General features: G+C 50.2%; 1 protein-coding gene across 1 annotated transcript in view; it reads left to right on the top strand.

Annotated features, from left to right (window-relative positions):
- The window catches only part of LOC6596918 (optomotor-blind protein), a 63,732-nt gene extending 49,689 nt beyond the window's left edge, over positions 1–14,043 (top strand). The window contains 4 exon segments of the mRNA XM_026989680.1: positions 6,837–6,983; positions 7,071–7,147; positions 11,623–11,864; positions 11,979–14,043. Coding sequence (XP_026845481.1) covers positions 6,837–6,983; positions 7,071–7,147; positions 11,623–11,864; positions 11,979–13,186 — 1,674 coding nt within the window. The 3' untranslated portion in view covers positions 13,187–14,043.
- The last annotated feature ends 1,997 nt before the right edge of the window (positions 14,044–16,040 follow it).

Raw genomic sequence — 16,040 nt, 5'->3', positions numbered from 1 at the left:
CACAGAGGCAAAGTTGATTGCGGCATTTGGATGGTGCTAATGTCATCGAGCGTTGAACACCTTTATCAGTGTTGCATTGAAATGCACACACGCATGCGCGGCTGCCAACAGGCAACATCCAGCAGGCCACAGTTGCACGTTGCACGTTTTCTCTGGTGTGGCTGCTTGCATGTTGCATGCAACGCAACAGAACAGAACAGAACACAAGAGAAGAGAAGAGAAGAGCCCACTGCCACCGCTGCTTATCGCAACAAATAGTCAACGCGAAATTGTTGGCCGAGACTCGATTGAAGCCACTCTTTGGTGGCTGGTGCTGTTGCTGGTGGCTGGTGGCTGGTGGCAGGCGGCGGCGGCTCTCAGTGGTGGGTCGCCATTCAATTTATTAGCTGCAATAAAACGCAAATCATCGAGCCAGCCCCAGTCGCAGTTATAGCCGTAGCCGCAGCCACAGCCACAGCCACAGCCACAGCCATAGCCCCTCCTCTAGCTCGATCGGGCAGTGGCGGCGGCATTGGCAAAGTGTTGAAATCATTTGAAATATTTGTCATTCGTTGATAGACCAAAGACCGAGAGCCGAGTGCCGAGTGCCGAGTGCCGTGAGCCGTGAGACAGAGGATATCGGAGACGGCGGAGACGCAGCGGGGACAGCGGTAGCTATCAACCATTAGCCGGCGTGCCCCTGGATCATCCTCGTTTATCGTATCTATGGGGGATGTGGCTGTGGATGTGGCTGTGAGCCATAACCCGGGCTCATTTATAAGCGGCGGCGGCGGACTTCAGATGCTTTTGACCAGCGGCAAATTTATGGCCCTCGCCGACAGCTGCTGGACGGACTCATGGGCGGAGACGGGGGACGGGGGAGGCAGGAGGCAGGAGGCAGGAGGCGAGGTAGTTGCAGTTTGTGGCTGGCATGTGGGTGGCAAATACAAAACGATTATTAATGACGCCATACGCATCGATTATAAATCGATAAATGTCATTGCATTGGCCCTGGCGCAGCGTCTTTAAGGCAACAAATTTATGGCTGGCTTTACTTGAAGACTGCGGCGTGGGGGGTTTTACAAATCGAATTTGTAATCGATACAATGCGGAATCTGATTTGATCCGATTGTTCTGGTTTATCTAGCGAAATCGCAGAAAAGCCATCAAAGCGGAATGGAAATGGAATCGATAAATGATCGATGACTGATGTGTCGATATATCTCACAAAAGAATGTTGGAGCTACCTATGTCCCCTGGCTATCGATGAATCACACCCATATCGATATGGACGCTGTCTAGGGGCGGTGGGGGCGCGTTTAATCAGTGGGCCGCATCGAAACGCGGCCACAGAGTGCCAGAACTCGTGTTCCCAGCTTGAGCATTCTCCTGCTGGCCAATCGACTGTGACTGCTGCCACTGCCCCATGCCCCATGCCACATGCCCCCTGCCCCCTGCCGCCGAGCGGGGGAGGTGGATGCACGATCAATTTGCATGCAACAAAAAAGCGCACCACACCGGACCTCAAACAGACACAGACAGGCTAAGGCATCATTAGGTTGCATTGAATATCGAATGCTGAATGTTGAATGCCTTTGCCTTTGCCTTTGCCTTTGCCCCCAACCCCACCCGTCGCTGCTTCTGTTTCGGCCCGGTTCTGTTTTGTGGCTCAAACGCCGCCCATTTTGTTTAGCAAATTTGCAATTGGCTGCAGGGGTACACAGAACAGAAACAGAACAGAACAGAGCACAAGATGAAGATGGAGATGGAGTGGGCTGCCCGGCAGGCTGGCAGGCTGCCCGGCTGGGATTGGATTGCATTGGTTTGGATTCGAGTGGTCTGCCGATCGACAACAACTCTCTTTTTGTCTGTTCGCCTGGCTCTGGGCTCTTGGCTCTGTATCTCAATCGGCTGGAGCATGGCGTTCGCGGTTCTCTTCGTGTTGTCATTAAAATGTAAATCCATTTAATTAACATTTTCCCCAACAATTCCACTGCCGCTGCCGCTGCTGCCGGAGACGACGACCACCAGGAGACGAGACCCCAAAAAGAATTGTTATAAATTGTAAATAAATTTTGAGTTTATTTACATGCAGCGGCGAATTCGATTCGATTCGACTCGGACTGGGACTGGGACTGAGACTGGGACTCTTGGGATGCAGCTCCATCCAACATGAGAGTTTTGACATGTCCGGAGTAGAGTGTGGCCTGGCCTGTGACTCTTGGGTGGCTGTGGCGACTCTGTGACTCTGATTCTCTTCTCTTTCTCTTTTGGGAAATTAAAATTATGCATAATTTACAGATTAATGTGAGGTAGAGGGGCCGCAGCATGGTGGCCCTGTCTGGGACCCGGACTCGGGCTCGGGACTACCTCTCTACCTTCTGCCTTCTACCTGATCCGCTCGCTTAATTAAGACATGTTTCGCCTTAAGACCAGAGCCATACAGATCCGAGAGAGTCTCGTGTTGATATTTATGGTGTATATCGCTCAATATGCATATCGATTGAGTGTATTCGAAAAGCAGCTTAAACAGCTTAATAAAGCAACAGCCCAGACTTAGTCTTAGTCTTAGTCTGAGTCATCTATGGAGGCACGGAGGCATGGAGGCAGTGGCTGTGGCGGCGGCGCTTCAATTATGTCCATAATTGGTCAACAGGTAGCCGAAAATGGCTTAGCCCCGAAACTCTCTCGATGCCTAATTGAGCCGCGTCGAGGCGGAGGCAGAGGCCCGTCCGATCTCAGCTGATCTGATCTGAGATGATCCCAGATGATCCCCATTGATCGGAGCTGAATGCTGAATGCGGAATGCTGAGCGGTGCCTCAGAACTTTAGCACAGCCACATCTGGACATAAGCTCAGAATGAGTCTCGAACGAGATCAAGCGATCAGCTCATCCAACAATCAAACGATCAATGTATCCAACAATCTAGCTATCCACTCATCCAAAGATGCGATTCGATTCGACCCAAAGAAATAAAACATTCTGTTGATCACTTTCTGGCAATTTCAATTTGGCATCGATCTTCTTCACACGATCCAGGGATCTCAGTTCTCAAAGAGAGAGAGAGAGAGAGAAAGACAGAGAGAGAAACCTACTTTAATGTTAATTAAAAGCCAACTTGTTATGCCATCAACAACAATCGGCAAATCGGTGATCGGGTGATCGGGTGATCGGTCCTAGCTCCGACATTCACTCACGATCCGATGCACCTCTCCGCTGAACTTTGGCCGCCCGATCGACCGATCGCCGCATCGGCGAATCAGCGGATCGTCGATCACCGTTAACTCCACTCTGTGGCGGTTGTTACATGCCAAATCGAATCAAAGTGTGGAGTGATCATTCAATTAACCCAGCACGCCAGCAGCATCAGACCCAGTCAGCAAGCAGTCCGGCACTCCAGCAACACTCCAGCAACACCCCGGCAACAACCTGACGACAGCAATCATACATACAAGGCTGTGGCTGTGGCGAACAAGGCGAACACGGGACAGGCGGCAGCAGCATCAGCAGCAGCAGTGCCATCATCAGTTAAATTATGTGATAATATGCCAACAATGAGTGTGCAACAACAGTCAGTGGCAGCAGCAGCAGCAGCAGCAGCAACAACGAGACAGCAATCTCAACAGCAGCAGAAGCAGAGGCAATTTTACCTTTTAGCAATCAACACGCAAAAGCCCAAAACAAACGTGTTGCTCCGTGGAGCGGGAGGAGTGCAGCAGCAGCAGGAGCAGAGCGAGAGAGAGAGCGAGCTGAAAGCTCAAGCTGGGTGCAGATGCAACTTTAAGTAGCAACACGTAGCAGCAACAGCAAGAAGCAACAACCATGCCAGCAGAACGAAGGCTGGCCTGGGGCTGGGCCGGGGGGCAAAAATTGTCGCACCATTTTTGGTATTGACCGCCGGCGGCTCAATCAGTTGTCACCCGGGGCGATATATAGAGTGATTAACTGCTCCACGGATTGGATTGTACTCGTACTTTGTCAATATGCGAGAGAAGAATACGGAAAGAGAGGAGAGCAATCACCAAAGCCAACGCCAAAGCCAAAGATGCATCTCCTTGGATGTTGCTGCACATCGTGACGATGTTTGCTGCACTCCAGATACGTGCCGCAATGTGCCATGTGGCTATCCGGCTATGGCAATCATATGTGCTAAAAATCTAGGCAATATTTGATGCATAATTGCATTTGCTTTGCTGTGCTTTGCTGTGCTTTGGTTTGGTTTTGTTCGCCAATCAATTCAATCAGCCACGTCAATCACGAGACAGAGCCAGACATCAATCTGATGGATGGCTGTGTGATGTGTGCTGTGCTGTGCTGCCTGCCGGCTGTGTGTGTAATCGCACTTCACGTCTAATTAGACTTGTTTATTCCCATTTGGACAAACTGAAATGAAAAAAAAGTAGCAGCAGCAGCACAGCAGCCACATTGCATTGCATGGCATGCTTATATTTTTATGGCTATCTTCACGGTTATTTTCATTTAAATCGCAATTCAAACTCGGCACAAACTCAACTCAATTCAACTCGACTCGACTCGACAGCAAAATGACATTTTAAATGACAATTTTGCGCCTTAGGCTATGCCAGAGCACAGGAGGAGGAGAAGGGGGATTTGGTGGTTTGGGGCGAATGAAAAATTAACGTAATAATGCAAATTGTTTTATCAATAAATTCTAGACACACACATGCACCACAGACAGGCGTAATTATGATTGTTGCTGTTGAGCAAAATGAATTTATGTGTCAATAAATTTCAAGCAAATTAGCAAATGACGTTTTAAGTAGAGGACGCGTTTGCGACGCGTTTTGCCAGCGATTTATGGACTGCGGCGCAGCGACGGCGACGGCGGTGGCGGCGGCGCTTCGACTCGCTCGAGCTCGAAAGCTCGGGTTCGATTTGGTTCGCTGCGACTGACTGCGACTGCGACTGCGACTGCGACTGCGACTGCGAGTGTGTTCGGCTCGGTTCGATTTGGTTCGCTTCGGCTCACAGTGGGCGATCGGACCAATCGAGCACGGAAAAAGGAACGGCTTAAAAGATAAGAAAGCGCATTATGAATGTATTTTCAATATTGAAGGAAATGAAGGAAATGTTTGAAGTAAAAACTAAACTAAATGTTCGTTTACTCTACCGATGCAAAATTTGACGGGAATTGAAATTGGACTTTTTCCGAGCTAGATTGCTAAAATCACCCACTGTTCGGCTGTGTGTTTGATTGATGAGCGCCGCGCGGATCAGCCGGCCATAAAGTGTTTGCCTTTAAAAGGCAATCCTCGGAGTGAAGGAGTGGGAGGAGGGAGCCAAGAAGGCGGTGGCGGAGCTTTTCGGGAAGGTTGGAGAAAAAAGCGTTTAGTTCAAAATGGCGGGCAATTAATCAGTTTTTTTTTGCTCCTTTTTGGACTTGGTTTCGGACACGTGAAGTGTTCGACCGAGTGCGCTGTATTCATACTAATGAGTGCGGTGAATGTGAATGGGAGGAGTGAATGAGTGCGTTGAATGAGGGGCTAGGAGTGGAGCGCTGATGGGACCCCGACACCCCTCCACTGATTGGATAAATTCCAACAAAGGCAATGAGAGCGTTATTGCCAGATTCCACGTTGATTCACAGTTCAAATTTCCCATAAAGGAATGACATCATGCGCCGATTTGGTTTCACATGATCATCTGGCACTTCGAGCATCTCTTGGCCAGCACACACTCCACTCGATGGACCCATTCGGCTGGCCGTTAATCCATCCCCAAATGAATGCTATTCACAGCACTCACATTAGTCACACCTTGCGCTGGCCCTCGCCATTGGTGGTCGCTGCAGCACTGCCTCTGCCTGCCCGCAAGAGGCGTGCGAATCGGGCTCGGATTCCAGATACTCGTACCAGATACCCGCCAGAGGCCGCACAAGACACACGTTCGTTCTATGAGATACACATTGTGGGTTGGTTGCTGGTTGCTGCTGGCTGGCTGGTTGTTGTTGTTTTTGTTGTTGCCTCATTCCGTTTCATTCGCTCGCTCGTTGTTTCGTTTTGTTGTTCTCTTGTCGAAACAACGAAAGTCTGCAAGTTGTTGTTGTTGTTTGTAGTTTTTTTTCTCTCTCTTTTCTGAAATTACACGAACAAAATGGCGTCTGGGGGCTGCTTGTGGGGTCCACACGCAGCGGCAACAAACTGGCTGTCGAGACTCTGTCCGGGTCTAGGCCTGTTTGTCGCTTAATCGAAGTCGAGCCGCGACGAGTTATGGTAATTAAAAAGGTGTTCCTTTTGCAACAGTCGCCCCCCCGCCCCGAGCCGAGCCGAACCGAACCGTGCCGAAGCGGATCGAAGTGCCTTGGATTCAGAGGGGGGCTTGGGGCTGCTGTTTTCGAACGAAGGTTGCAGGAAGGCTTGGGATTGCTTGGGATTGCTTGGGGGGTCTGGGTCTCTGCGACTGACTAAGGCAGACAAATTCATATTTTATGACACAACTTTGTATTGGTAACAGCACCACAGTCCCTTCTGGCTCTCTCTTCTCTGTCAAGTCTCCTTTGTCCCCAGCTGGAGCTCTCCTCCGCGTCCTCCCAGCGCTCTCCTCGTGCTCTCTGGTGGGTGGTCGCTGCTGATGTTGCAACCGTCAGCTATGTCGCTGCATTTTCGGCCTAAGCCGTTGCCAATCCACGGCGTCTCTGGATTCCGCTGTGTGTGAGTTTTGTCAAGTTAGGGCCGCCGCGTCAGAGTCAGGGTTTGTCATGGCTTCGTCGTTCGTTTTGGGTTCGTCGTTGGTTTTTTTGGTATTCTTTGGTTGGTTGCACTGGCCACAGTTGCAGGACAAGCTCACTAATCCGCCCTTCCGTTCTCCATCCGTTGTATCTCCCGCTCTCCAACAGACCATACTGAACTCGATGCACAAGTATCAGCCGCGTTTCCACCTGGTGCGCGCCAACGACATCCTGAAGCTGCCGTACTCCACATTTCGCACGTACGTGTTCAAGGAGACCGAGTTCATAGCCGTAACTGCATATCAAAACGAGAAGGTAAGTGTCCTATAGTCCCATGGTGCCTTGGTCCATCCCGTTTCATCCGATCCGAACTGTACTAATCTCTTGTTTCTCCTTTGGCAGATAACTCAACTGAAAATCGACAACAATCCCTTTGCGAAGGGCTTTCGTGATACTGGTGCTGGCAAAAGGGAAAAGAAGTAAGTATCACTGGAGTACGAAGAGGGTTTAAAGCGCTGATAGATCAATTGGCGATAGATCTATTCTAAAAGAAACCTGATAGCGAAGGATGTCGTTCCTTTTGGAAAGGGGATACTTTCAACAGTCTAAATACAAGTCCTGTGTACCTACAGAAAGCAGCTCCCTCTTCCTAAAATGCACTCCCTTCCAGGCCGAATGTTTCCCCGCTCTGTGTCCCTTTTTCCATTATCAAAAGGCAGACTAATCAGGACTCGCAAAGGATGTGCTAAAGGGCTGGTGGCGGAAGAGGAGAGCAGGAGAAGATACTGCTTTGGGCAAATCGTTTGCCCTTTTGTGGCTGTCGGACAATCGGCAACTTTGCTGCAGGACTCTGGGACTCAACTAATTTGTCGCTGGACAGAGTTTTCGGGGAGGGGGGATATCTGGTCATCTCTATTTCTGTTCTGTTCTATTTGTATCTCTTTCTGCTTGCCATCTCTATCTGTATCTGTATCTGTATCCCTATTACAGCTCTATTTCTGTTTGGGGCTTGATTAAAACAAAAACAGAACTGAACCGAACTGAACGGAACGGAACGGAACGGAGAGACGACATTAATGTTTGTCAAATCTATGCGGAACTAATTAGCCTGCAGATTGTCAAATTGCAAGTCATACAAAAGCTGCCACTCCAGGGATGCGGTGGCGAGGACGAGGTGGTGTGGCCGGAATGATGTTGTTCCTGTTTAATGATGCCCCTGGCTTTTGGTAGCCGTCCTCCATCCTCCTCCATCCGATAATGTCGATGACTGGCACCTCACAGCAGCAGCAGCAGCAGCAGCATCAGCAGCTCGAACATGTAATCCATATTGATGGATTGATTTCAATTTCCTGTTAGCTGCTGACTGCTGGCTTCTGGCATCCACCCCACCCCACGCCGTCCCGTCCCGTCCCGTCCCGTCCCACTGCTGCACTGTTCCAGCGACCCATCGACCCCCTGAGGGGCAATGATGTCGGTCAAAATGCTTTGACTTTTCACCAACAGAGATTTTCCAATATCTATCTCTCTTTCTGTCGCTCTCCATGGAAGAGCGCAGGAGGAAAGTGATTCCAAGGCTCCCCACTTGGAGTGGTTCCGGTTTCCGGCCACACACCCACATCTCTCCGCCCACAAGGCCGCAGTGGGTGCCTGTAGATGGGTGCTAGGTGGCTCCTGTGATTCTCTGACTTAGAATAATGATGAATGACATTTAATGGAGGAATGGCCTTGCCCCCGCCTGTCCATGTCCATTTCCATTTCCATGTCCGCGTCAGTGTCCCTGTCCCTGTCCATCCCCATGTCTAGGTCTATGTCTATGTCCATGCTAAACGTTACAAATCAATTTTCAGTCTGTATGCCAGCGATGACAAGGCGGCTCCTATATCATCGTGCATTCCGGCTCTCTCCCATTGACACAAACAATTCACTCAAATCGGGTTCTGGGTTATGGGTTCTGGGTTCTGGGTTCTCGGTTTTTTGGTTGCCCTTTTTCCACTGATTACTTCAGCCTTGATTGGCATTAGCGTGTCTGTTGTCTAAGCCAGAGCTTTTCCACTTTTCCACCCACCCACCATCAGCGCCCCTGTGTCTTGTGGCCACAAAATTGTTTTCCACTTTGTGCCAAAAAAAAAAAAAAAGAAACCAACAACAACAACAAAATAGAAAAGTAAAAATCACAGAATTTTCCGGGTCATTGATGTGACAGCAAGTTGGCAGTTCAGTCATTCAGTCAGTCAAAGACTGTCATTCCGTTTCTGGAGGGGGGTGGCAGGGAGGCAGGGCGCAAAAAACTTGCGTCAATTGTTAATTAAATGCCGGCAGGGTCTGTGGCAGGGGCAAGGGCTGGTGCAGGGGCTGGTGCAGGGGCTGGGGAGCCAGAAAAAACCGCTAAACCGCTTACAATTCCAGCGAGCAAGAGTGAGGAGGGCGGGCAGAACTTTGAGCTGTAGTCCTGCCGAAAATCCCTGGCAATTAGTGACGACTTAGTCAACTCTTTTTTGCCCCTGTCTGTGGTCCAGGTCTCCAGGTCTCCAGGTCGGCTCTCTTCTCTCTCTGTTGGTGTCTCTGTCTGCTTCTGTAACCTTTCAACCCTTCCGGACCCCCCACCCTCGGCCGTGAGCAGCCCAGCCCCTTCATTAGCGGCAAGAACAACAATGCCATGACGACAAAGAGTCAACGATGGGTGTTGTGGCTCCTGATGCCAATGCTAATGCCGATGCCAATGAGGGCCCTTCACAGCGAGAGACAGCGAGAGATGCTAATTGGTGGCAAGCACCTCTCCCCCCCTTGGCCGGCCTCCCCGCCTGCCGCTTAACCGCTTCGCAGTGCGCAACTTCCGCCGGAATCGCATATTCCATCCCATCGCGAGATGGCCTTTAGGCGAAATGGGAACCGGAAATCTAAAGTGAAAACGTTTTAACAGCCAGCAGCGGCCGTCGAAGCAATTGAAAACTTCTTTTCTCTCAGCAGAAAAAATAGGTCTCACACCCCAGACGCAGCAGCAGCAGCAGCAGCACTTATTCAAGCCCCCAACCCCCGTGCGCCCTGCGCCCTGCACCCTGCGTCCTTCACACTGCATCACTCTCCTTTTCTTATTTTTTTTTGTATTTCCATCGAGAGGCTAGGAAGCCCGAGGCGTTAGTTGACAATAGGCAGTCTCTCGAGCGGATATGAACTCTTGGCAGTAGAGCGAGATATAGATATACGAGATATAGATGGGGAAAGAGCACGGGAAAGATCTGGAGAGGGAGCGCCTGAGAGAACGATAGAACGAGAGGTGGGAAAAGGTGAGGGGTCGGTAGGCGAGCTTTTGTGGGCGTTGTTGGGCTGTTTAAGCCGCAAATTTAGACGTAATTCAAAAATTACAGAGCACACAAAACGGCGCAATTTCTTCCTCCATCCAGCCAGAGGGGGCCCCTTTTGCAGGGCGTTCACTTCGGCACACAACAACAATGCTAGAGAAAAGGGCAAAGATAAACGTCTTCTTCAGGGCTGGGTCTGGGGCTGGGGCTGGGTCTGGGGCTGGGGCTGGGTCTGGGGCTGGGGCTGGGTCTGGGGCACCCGAATTTTATGGGCGAGCTGCATGTGAGACGAGACCCAGGAGCGGATCTGGCCACCAACAGGGAAACGCCTTGCAGATGGAAGTCTCTCTTTCCCCAGTATTCGGATATGCTTTCAGATGAGTCTTATCCAAATATAAAACCTCTGGGTACATACATGCCATTACTCAATGCTGGGACAATACCAATGACAGGTCCAAATACCCGCTTATTAGGGTTATTAGTCACCATAATCCCTCCTTTCCACCCCTTCTTTCCCATCGACATTCGATGTAATCTTTCGCCCTAAACTGGGCGCTGCTGCCTCCGCCTTCTCCGCCTCATCCGCCACCGGGAACCGCAATTGTTTTTCGTTCCGTCTTCGACTCCGTGCCGACTTCGGAGTTGGCTTTCTTGGCCTTTGTAGTTAAGTGGGTGGGTCAGATACGTTGCCTGGATTAACACAAATTGATTTGCTATTAAATTAGGCTCACACACCCGTACACCCGTACACCCATACACCCATACACCCATACACCCATACACCCATACGTACTCGTACACCTATGCATGAGCCAGGTGCCGAAATGGTCGAATGTGGAAAAACAGTTAAGTGTAAAAGAAGACGCCTCTGGCGCAATGCCAGAAATGCAGCCAGCAAATGGGTGGTTCGCATGGGTGGTTTTGGGTGTGGTTTCTCTGATAATGATACACACACGCACATACCACACCACACACACATGCCAGAGTGTGTGTGTGTGGCTAAAATTGCCCAATTTGTGAGCCCAGCCACGGCTTTGATGTGTGAACAGCAACAGCGCGCGGAAAAAGAATGAAAATGAAAATTGAAAGGCCAGGATAAGGACCTGGACAGGGCCAAAACAGGCCCAGTGCAGACACTAAATTACACTAACGTGTTTTGAATTATTTTTCAATTTCATTGTCAGCCCCAGACATAGCCATAGAGACACGGCCGTAGACTGCCTGTGTGGGGCCCGTTTCCGCCTCGCATTGTTACAATTCAATTAAGGCTACGGTCCTGACGGTCCTGACAGCCCTCCAGACCAGCAGCGGGAACTGGGGCAGGGACAGGGACAGGGACAGGGGCAGGGGCAGGGGCAGGGCCCACAGAATGGGGCGGATGGCTGGCTGCCGGCAGCGTTGGTTTATCATTTAGCAGATATTTCAGTTAGCAACAATATTATCAAAGCTTGGGCCTCTGATCCCCGGAAAATTCCGCCGGAAAATAAACCAGAAAATCCAGAGGATTCGGTCGGTAGGCTGTCCTTTATGGAGGGATGGGGGAAGGAGTAATAGTTCCTTGAAAAGGGGATTCTCGAAGGGATATCTCTAAACCAAAAACATGCACAGGGATGTTCTAATTTGTGTCCTTGTCCTTCGTACAACTGTTGTTACAGGCAGGCGCTGATGTCGAATCGAGGGTCCGACTCGGACAAGCTCAATCCGACGCACGTGAGCAGCTCCCGGGCGCCGCTACATCTGGGACATGCCGGCCGGCCGCCACACATGCATCCGCACGCGGCGCTCCTGGACCAGCAGGACGATGACGACAAGCTGCTGGACGTGGTGGGGCCGCCGCAGAGTCCGCTCTTGCCTTTGAGCCATTCGCTGCAGCAGATGCACGCGCACCAGCACTCGGGTGAGTACTTCAGAAGGGAGATTTAGGATCCACCTCCATCCAGGATCCATCCACTTGCGGACTAATCTGACTTCTTCACTCTTCTATCTTCCTCCTTCTGTTTCCATCCATCAGCCCTGGCCGCTTGGTTCAATCACCTGGCGGGCGCCGGAGCCGGGGAGCATGCGGCGGCGGCTGCGGCCAATGCCAACGCGGAGGACGCCCTCCGGCGACGCCTGCAGGCGGACGCAGACGTGGAGCGCGACGGCAGCGACTCGAGCTGCTCGGAGAGCGTCGGCGGCAGCACCGGCGGTGCCTTTCGACCCACCTCCACGGGCAGCCCCAAGGAGGGGATGGGTGCCACGGCGGCGGCGGCGGCCGCTGCAGCGGCTGGCCTCAATCCCGGAGGCAGCTACCCCTCGCCGAACATCTCGGTGGGCCCACCGATCCACCCGTCGCCGCATCTGTTGCCTTACCTCTATCCGCACGGCCTCTATCCGCCGCATCACCTGGGTCTGCTGCACAACCCGGCAGCGGCCGCCGCCATGAGCCCCGCCGGCCTCAATCCCGGCCTGCTCTTCAACGCGCAGCTGGCGCTGGCCGCCCAGCACCCGGCGCTCTTCGGCCATGCCTACGCGGCGGCCGGGCACACGCCGGTCTCTCCGCTGCAGGGCCTCAAGAGCCACCGCTTCTCGCCGTACAGTCTGCCGGGCAGCCTGGGCTCCGCCTTCGACGCCGTAACCCCGGGCTCCAATGCGAACCGCAGTGGTGGCGGGGGCGCTGACGGACCCCCACCCGGTGTCCTGGGCGCCGGCGGGTCCGGCGGAGGAGTGGAGAACGGACCCCGCAGCCTCAGCTCCAGCCCCAGGCCGCGGGCCTCCTCCCACTCGCCGCCCACGCGCCCCATATCAATGTCGCCCACCACGCCGCCCTCGCTGCTGAAGCGCCAGGCCCAGCAGCAGCCCCAGCACTCCCCCTCGGAGCTGAAGAGCATGGAGAAGATGGTCAACGGGCTGGAGGTGCAGCACAATGGCAGTGCCGCTGCTGCGGCGGCTGCTGCGGCCGCGGCCTTGCAACTGGCCGAGGAGACGGCCCAGCTGCACCACCACACGCAGGCCCACCACCAGCATCCGCACTCGCATTCGCATCCGCACTCGCATCCGCACCAGCAGCCGCACCATGGGGCAGTGGCGGCCGCCACGGATCAGTGACAATTACTGGACGGCCGCTCCGATTGCGAGGAGGACGGCCTGGAGCTGGAGCTCGAGATGGAGGACGATGTGGACGATGATGAGGACGAGCACGACCGCAGCTCGGTGATCGACCTCGATGTCGATGTCTGACCGCAGACGGGTCTGTTGCAACGCCTTTAGCCTGCGCCCCAACTCAGCTGGGTCCGTGCCCCCAGTCCGCTCTCGTTCCCGGCACCGTTCCCGCTGCCGGCCTTGTCCTGGTCCTCGCCCGTGGCGGTCGTCTAGCGACCCTCCTGCTGCTCCTGCACCTGCACGCCCCACTGTTGTATATAGTATCGGCGCGACCTTCCCCCGAGCAGAATTTTAGCATGTAGGCATTTGTAGTATATAGTGGAAAACGCAATCCCAATCTCCTACCCCCCTCCAAGGGTGTAGCCCTCTTTCACTTCTGCCCTCTAATCCGCTCCTGGATGTGGATGGATTCGCTCTGTGGCTTCGCTCTGGATTTGACCGCACAGAGACAGTACTTTTTTTGTCCCGTTTCTAAGCAACGTGTAGCCCGTAGAACCTCTGGTGGGGCCCGATGCAGAGCGAAGAAGAAGCGGAGGTATATGCAGAGAGAGAGAGAGAGAGAGAGGAGGGAGGGGGGAGGAGGGCCGATCTTGGTTCAGTGGGGACTTAGCATGGAACCCCGAGACACCTTTGTAAACAGAACATAAATGGATAGGAAATGCGAGCAGAAGAAAAGCTCCATATCCGAGCGGACAAATTTATAAATGGTATATATATCAGACATTTATATACCTACAGATACACATCCCCCCACACCCACACACACACTCACAGACACCCATACACATATATGTATATTGATATTGTACGATTGGAAATAGCAACATCAAAGATGGCGCCTCTATATATATATATATATACACATACATATAGTACACATAAAGTATATATATATATATATATACACACATTGTACGATTGTAATCTTAGTAAAAAGCAGCAAAAATTAAGAAAAAACATAAAAAAGATAAAAAAAAAAATAAATGCAATTTTTTTCTTAGCTCTAGGATGAACAATTTTTTTTTAGTAAACTTAAATGAAAATTAATGATAAAACCTATACAGATATAGTATATATATACACATGGATATATATAAATATATATATATATATATATGTTTAAAAATAATTTATGTAGCTGCTAAGTACCAAGATACCGTAAACACACGAGCACACACAACACACCACACCACTCACACATACAGCCCCACTGATACCCACAGCCCCCGAATTAATGTTTATTTTTGGGGCCACCGTGGCCCGGGGCCCGGGGCCGGGGCGATTCGCTCCTGTATGTCCCGTGCAGAAACACGCACCTAGCCGAGACACGAACCCAGTTGCAGGCCCTTGGGGAAATGCTTAAAACTAAAAAAAAAAACAAAAGACCCCCCAACAAAACTATGAGAACTTTTCCTAATTTAATCATACGTATATATGTAATGTTTTTTTTGGCAATTTTTTTTTCCCTACATTTAAGTTCTAAAACCAAAGAACAAGATAATATTTTTTTGTATTTTTATTTAAGGTTTTTTTTTTTGTTTGTCTATTTAGAAAAGACTCGCTTTGGGCCCCATTCTGAGATGCTAATTTTGGGGCGCGGATGCGAGTCTGATGTGTGTGTTTATATCATATATGCATATGTAGTACAGGTATACAATAAAAAAATATAATTTTTTTTAAATTAGTAGTAAATGAGAAAGGGAAATGAAGTGAAGTAGAAACTGAAGGAAATTCCTCTTTTGTTTTGCGTAAGTGAAAGAGCAAGAGACAGAGAAAGGGAAGAGAAGAGAAGACGATAAGAGTTGAATTCAACGCATGTTCCTCGCATAATTTAAGAGAGAGCGACAAAGACGCAAAGCTGACAGACAGGCCACGCCCCCTATACCCCCATACTCCCCCTTCCCATCTCACAAACACACACACACACGCAACACACACACACACACACACACACACACACACACACACACAAAAAGATAAGAAAAAGAATAAAAAAAATACAATTTCTGTAGCAATTTGTTTTCCTTATAATCCCGATAATGCGAAACATCATCCCTAGCACCACCACCACCAAAACACCACTATCATCATCATCTTTATCATCTTTATCACCTGCATTATGATATTAACAGACAAACAAAAAAAATCAAATGGATACTTTTTTTTCTGTTGGTTTAGCTGTTTTTTGAATGAATTATACGCAAAAGCAATATTAATTATAGTTAATTAAATTTAAACAAATGCAAACAGCCCGAAAAGAACAACAACAACAACAACAACAAAAGCAACAGCAACAACAAAAACAAATTCAATATATACAACAAATGTATATGTATATGTATTTGTATAAAAGAATATATATGATATATATTTAAATATATATGTATGTATATGGATAAAATTAAATGAAGAAGCAACAACACCTCATGTCACTGCAATTATATATAAAAATTAATTAAACAACAACAAAACAAAGGAAATTAAATAAAAATTATTACTAAAAAAAAGAATCCCGTCGATATTTATTGTACAACAAGAAACATGAAACCGAAACCGAAATCAGTTTGTTTCGTGTTTTATTAGTTTTCCTGTTTATTATTTGCCTGGTTTCGACGGCTTTTGGCTTTTGGCTCTTTGTTCTGGTGGTTTTCCCCCTTCCCCACCCCACCCCTTCTGCCGCTTACGTTCATTGTTTATTAGGCTGTCGTTTGTCGCGTGTCGTTTGTCGGGATTTCCTCTGCCCCTCCAAAGGGAGCCAAAAGAGCAGTGCGTCAATAAATAAATAAATAAATACTGAAATGGAAATGGAAATGGCGGACAAACAGTGCGTGGCATAATTAGCTCATCATCCTCCGGCTCACACGGCTCCCCCATCGAACATCCTCTGTCATGAGCCATGAGGAGCACACATCCTGGCACCCAGCACAGGACA

Source organism: Drosophila persimilis, unplaced genomic scaffold (genome assembly GCF_003286085.1).
Source record: "Drosophila persimilis strain 14011-0111.01,24,50 unplaced genomic scaffold, DperRS2 tig00000431-arrow-pilon, whole genome shotgun sequence".
Classification (NCBI taxonomy): domain Eukaryota; kingdom Metazoa; phylum Arthropoda; class Insecta; order Diptera; family Drosophilidae; genus Drosophila; species Drosophila persimilis.
The sequence above is the reverse complement of the archived record's forward strand: the minus strand, read 5'-3'. Positions and strand labels throughout refer to the sequence as shown.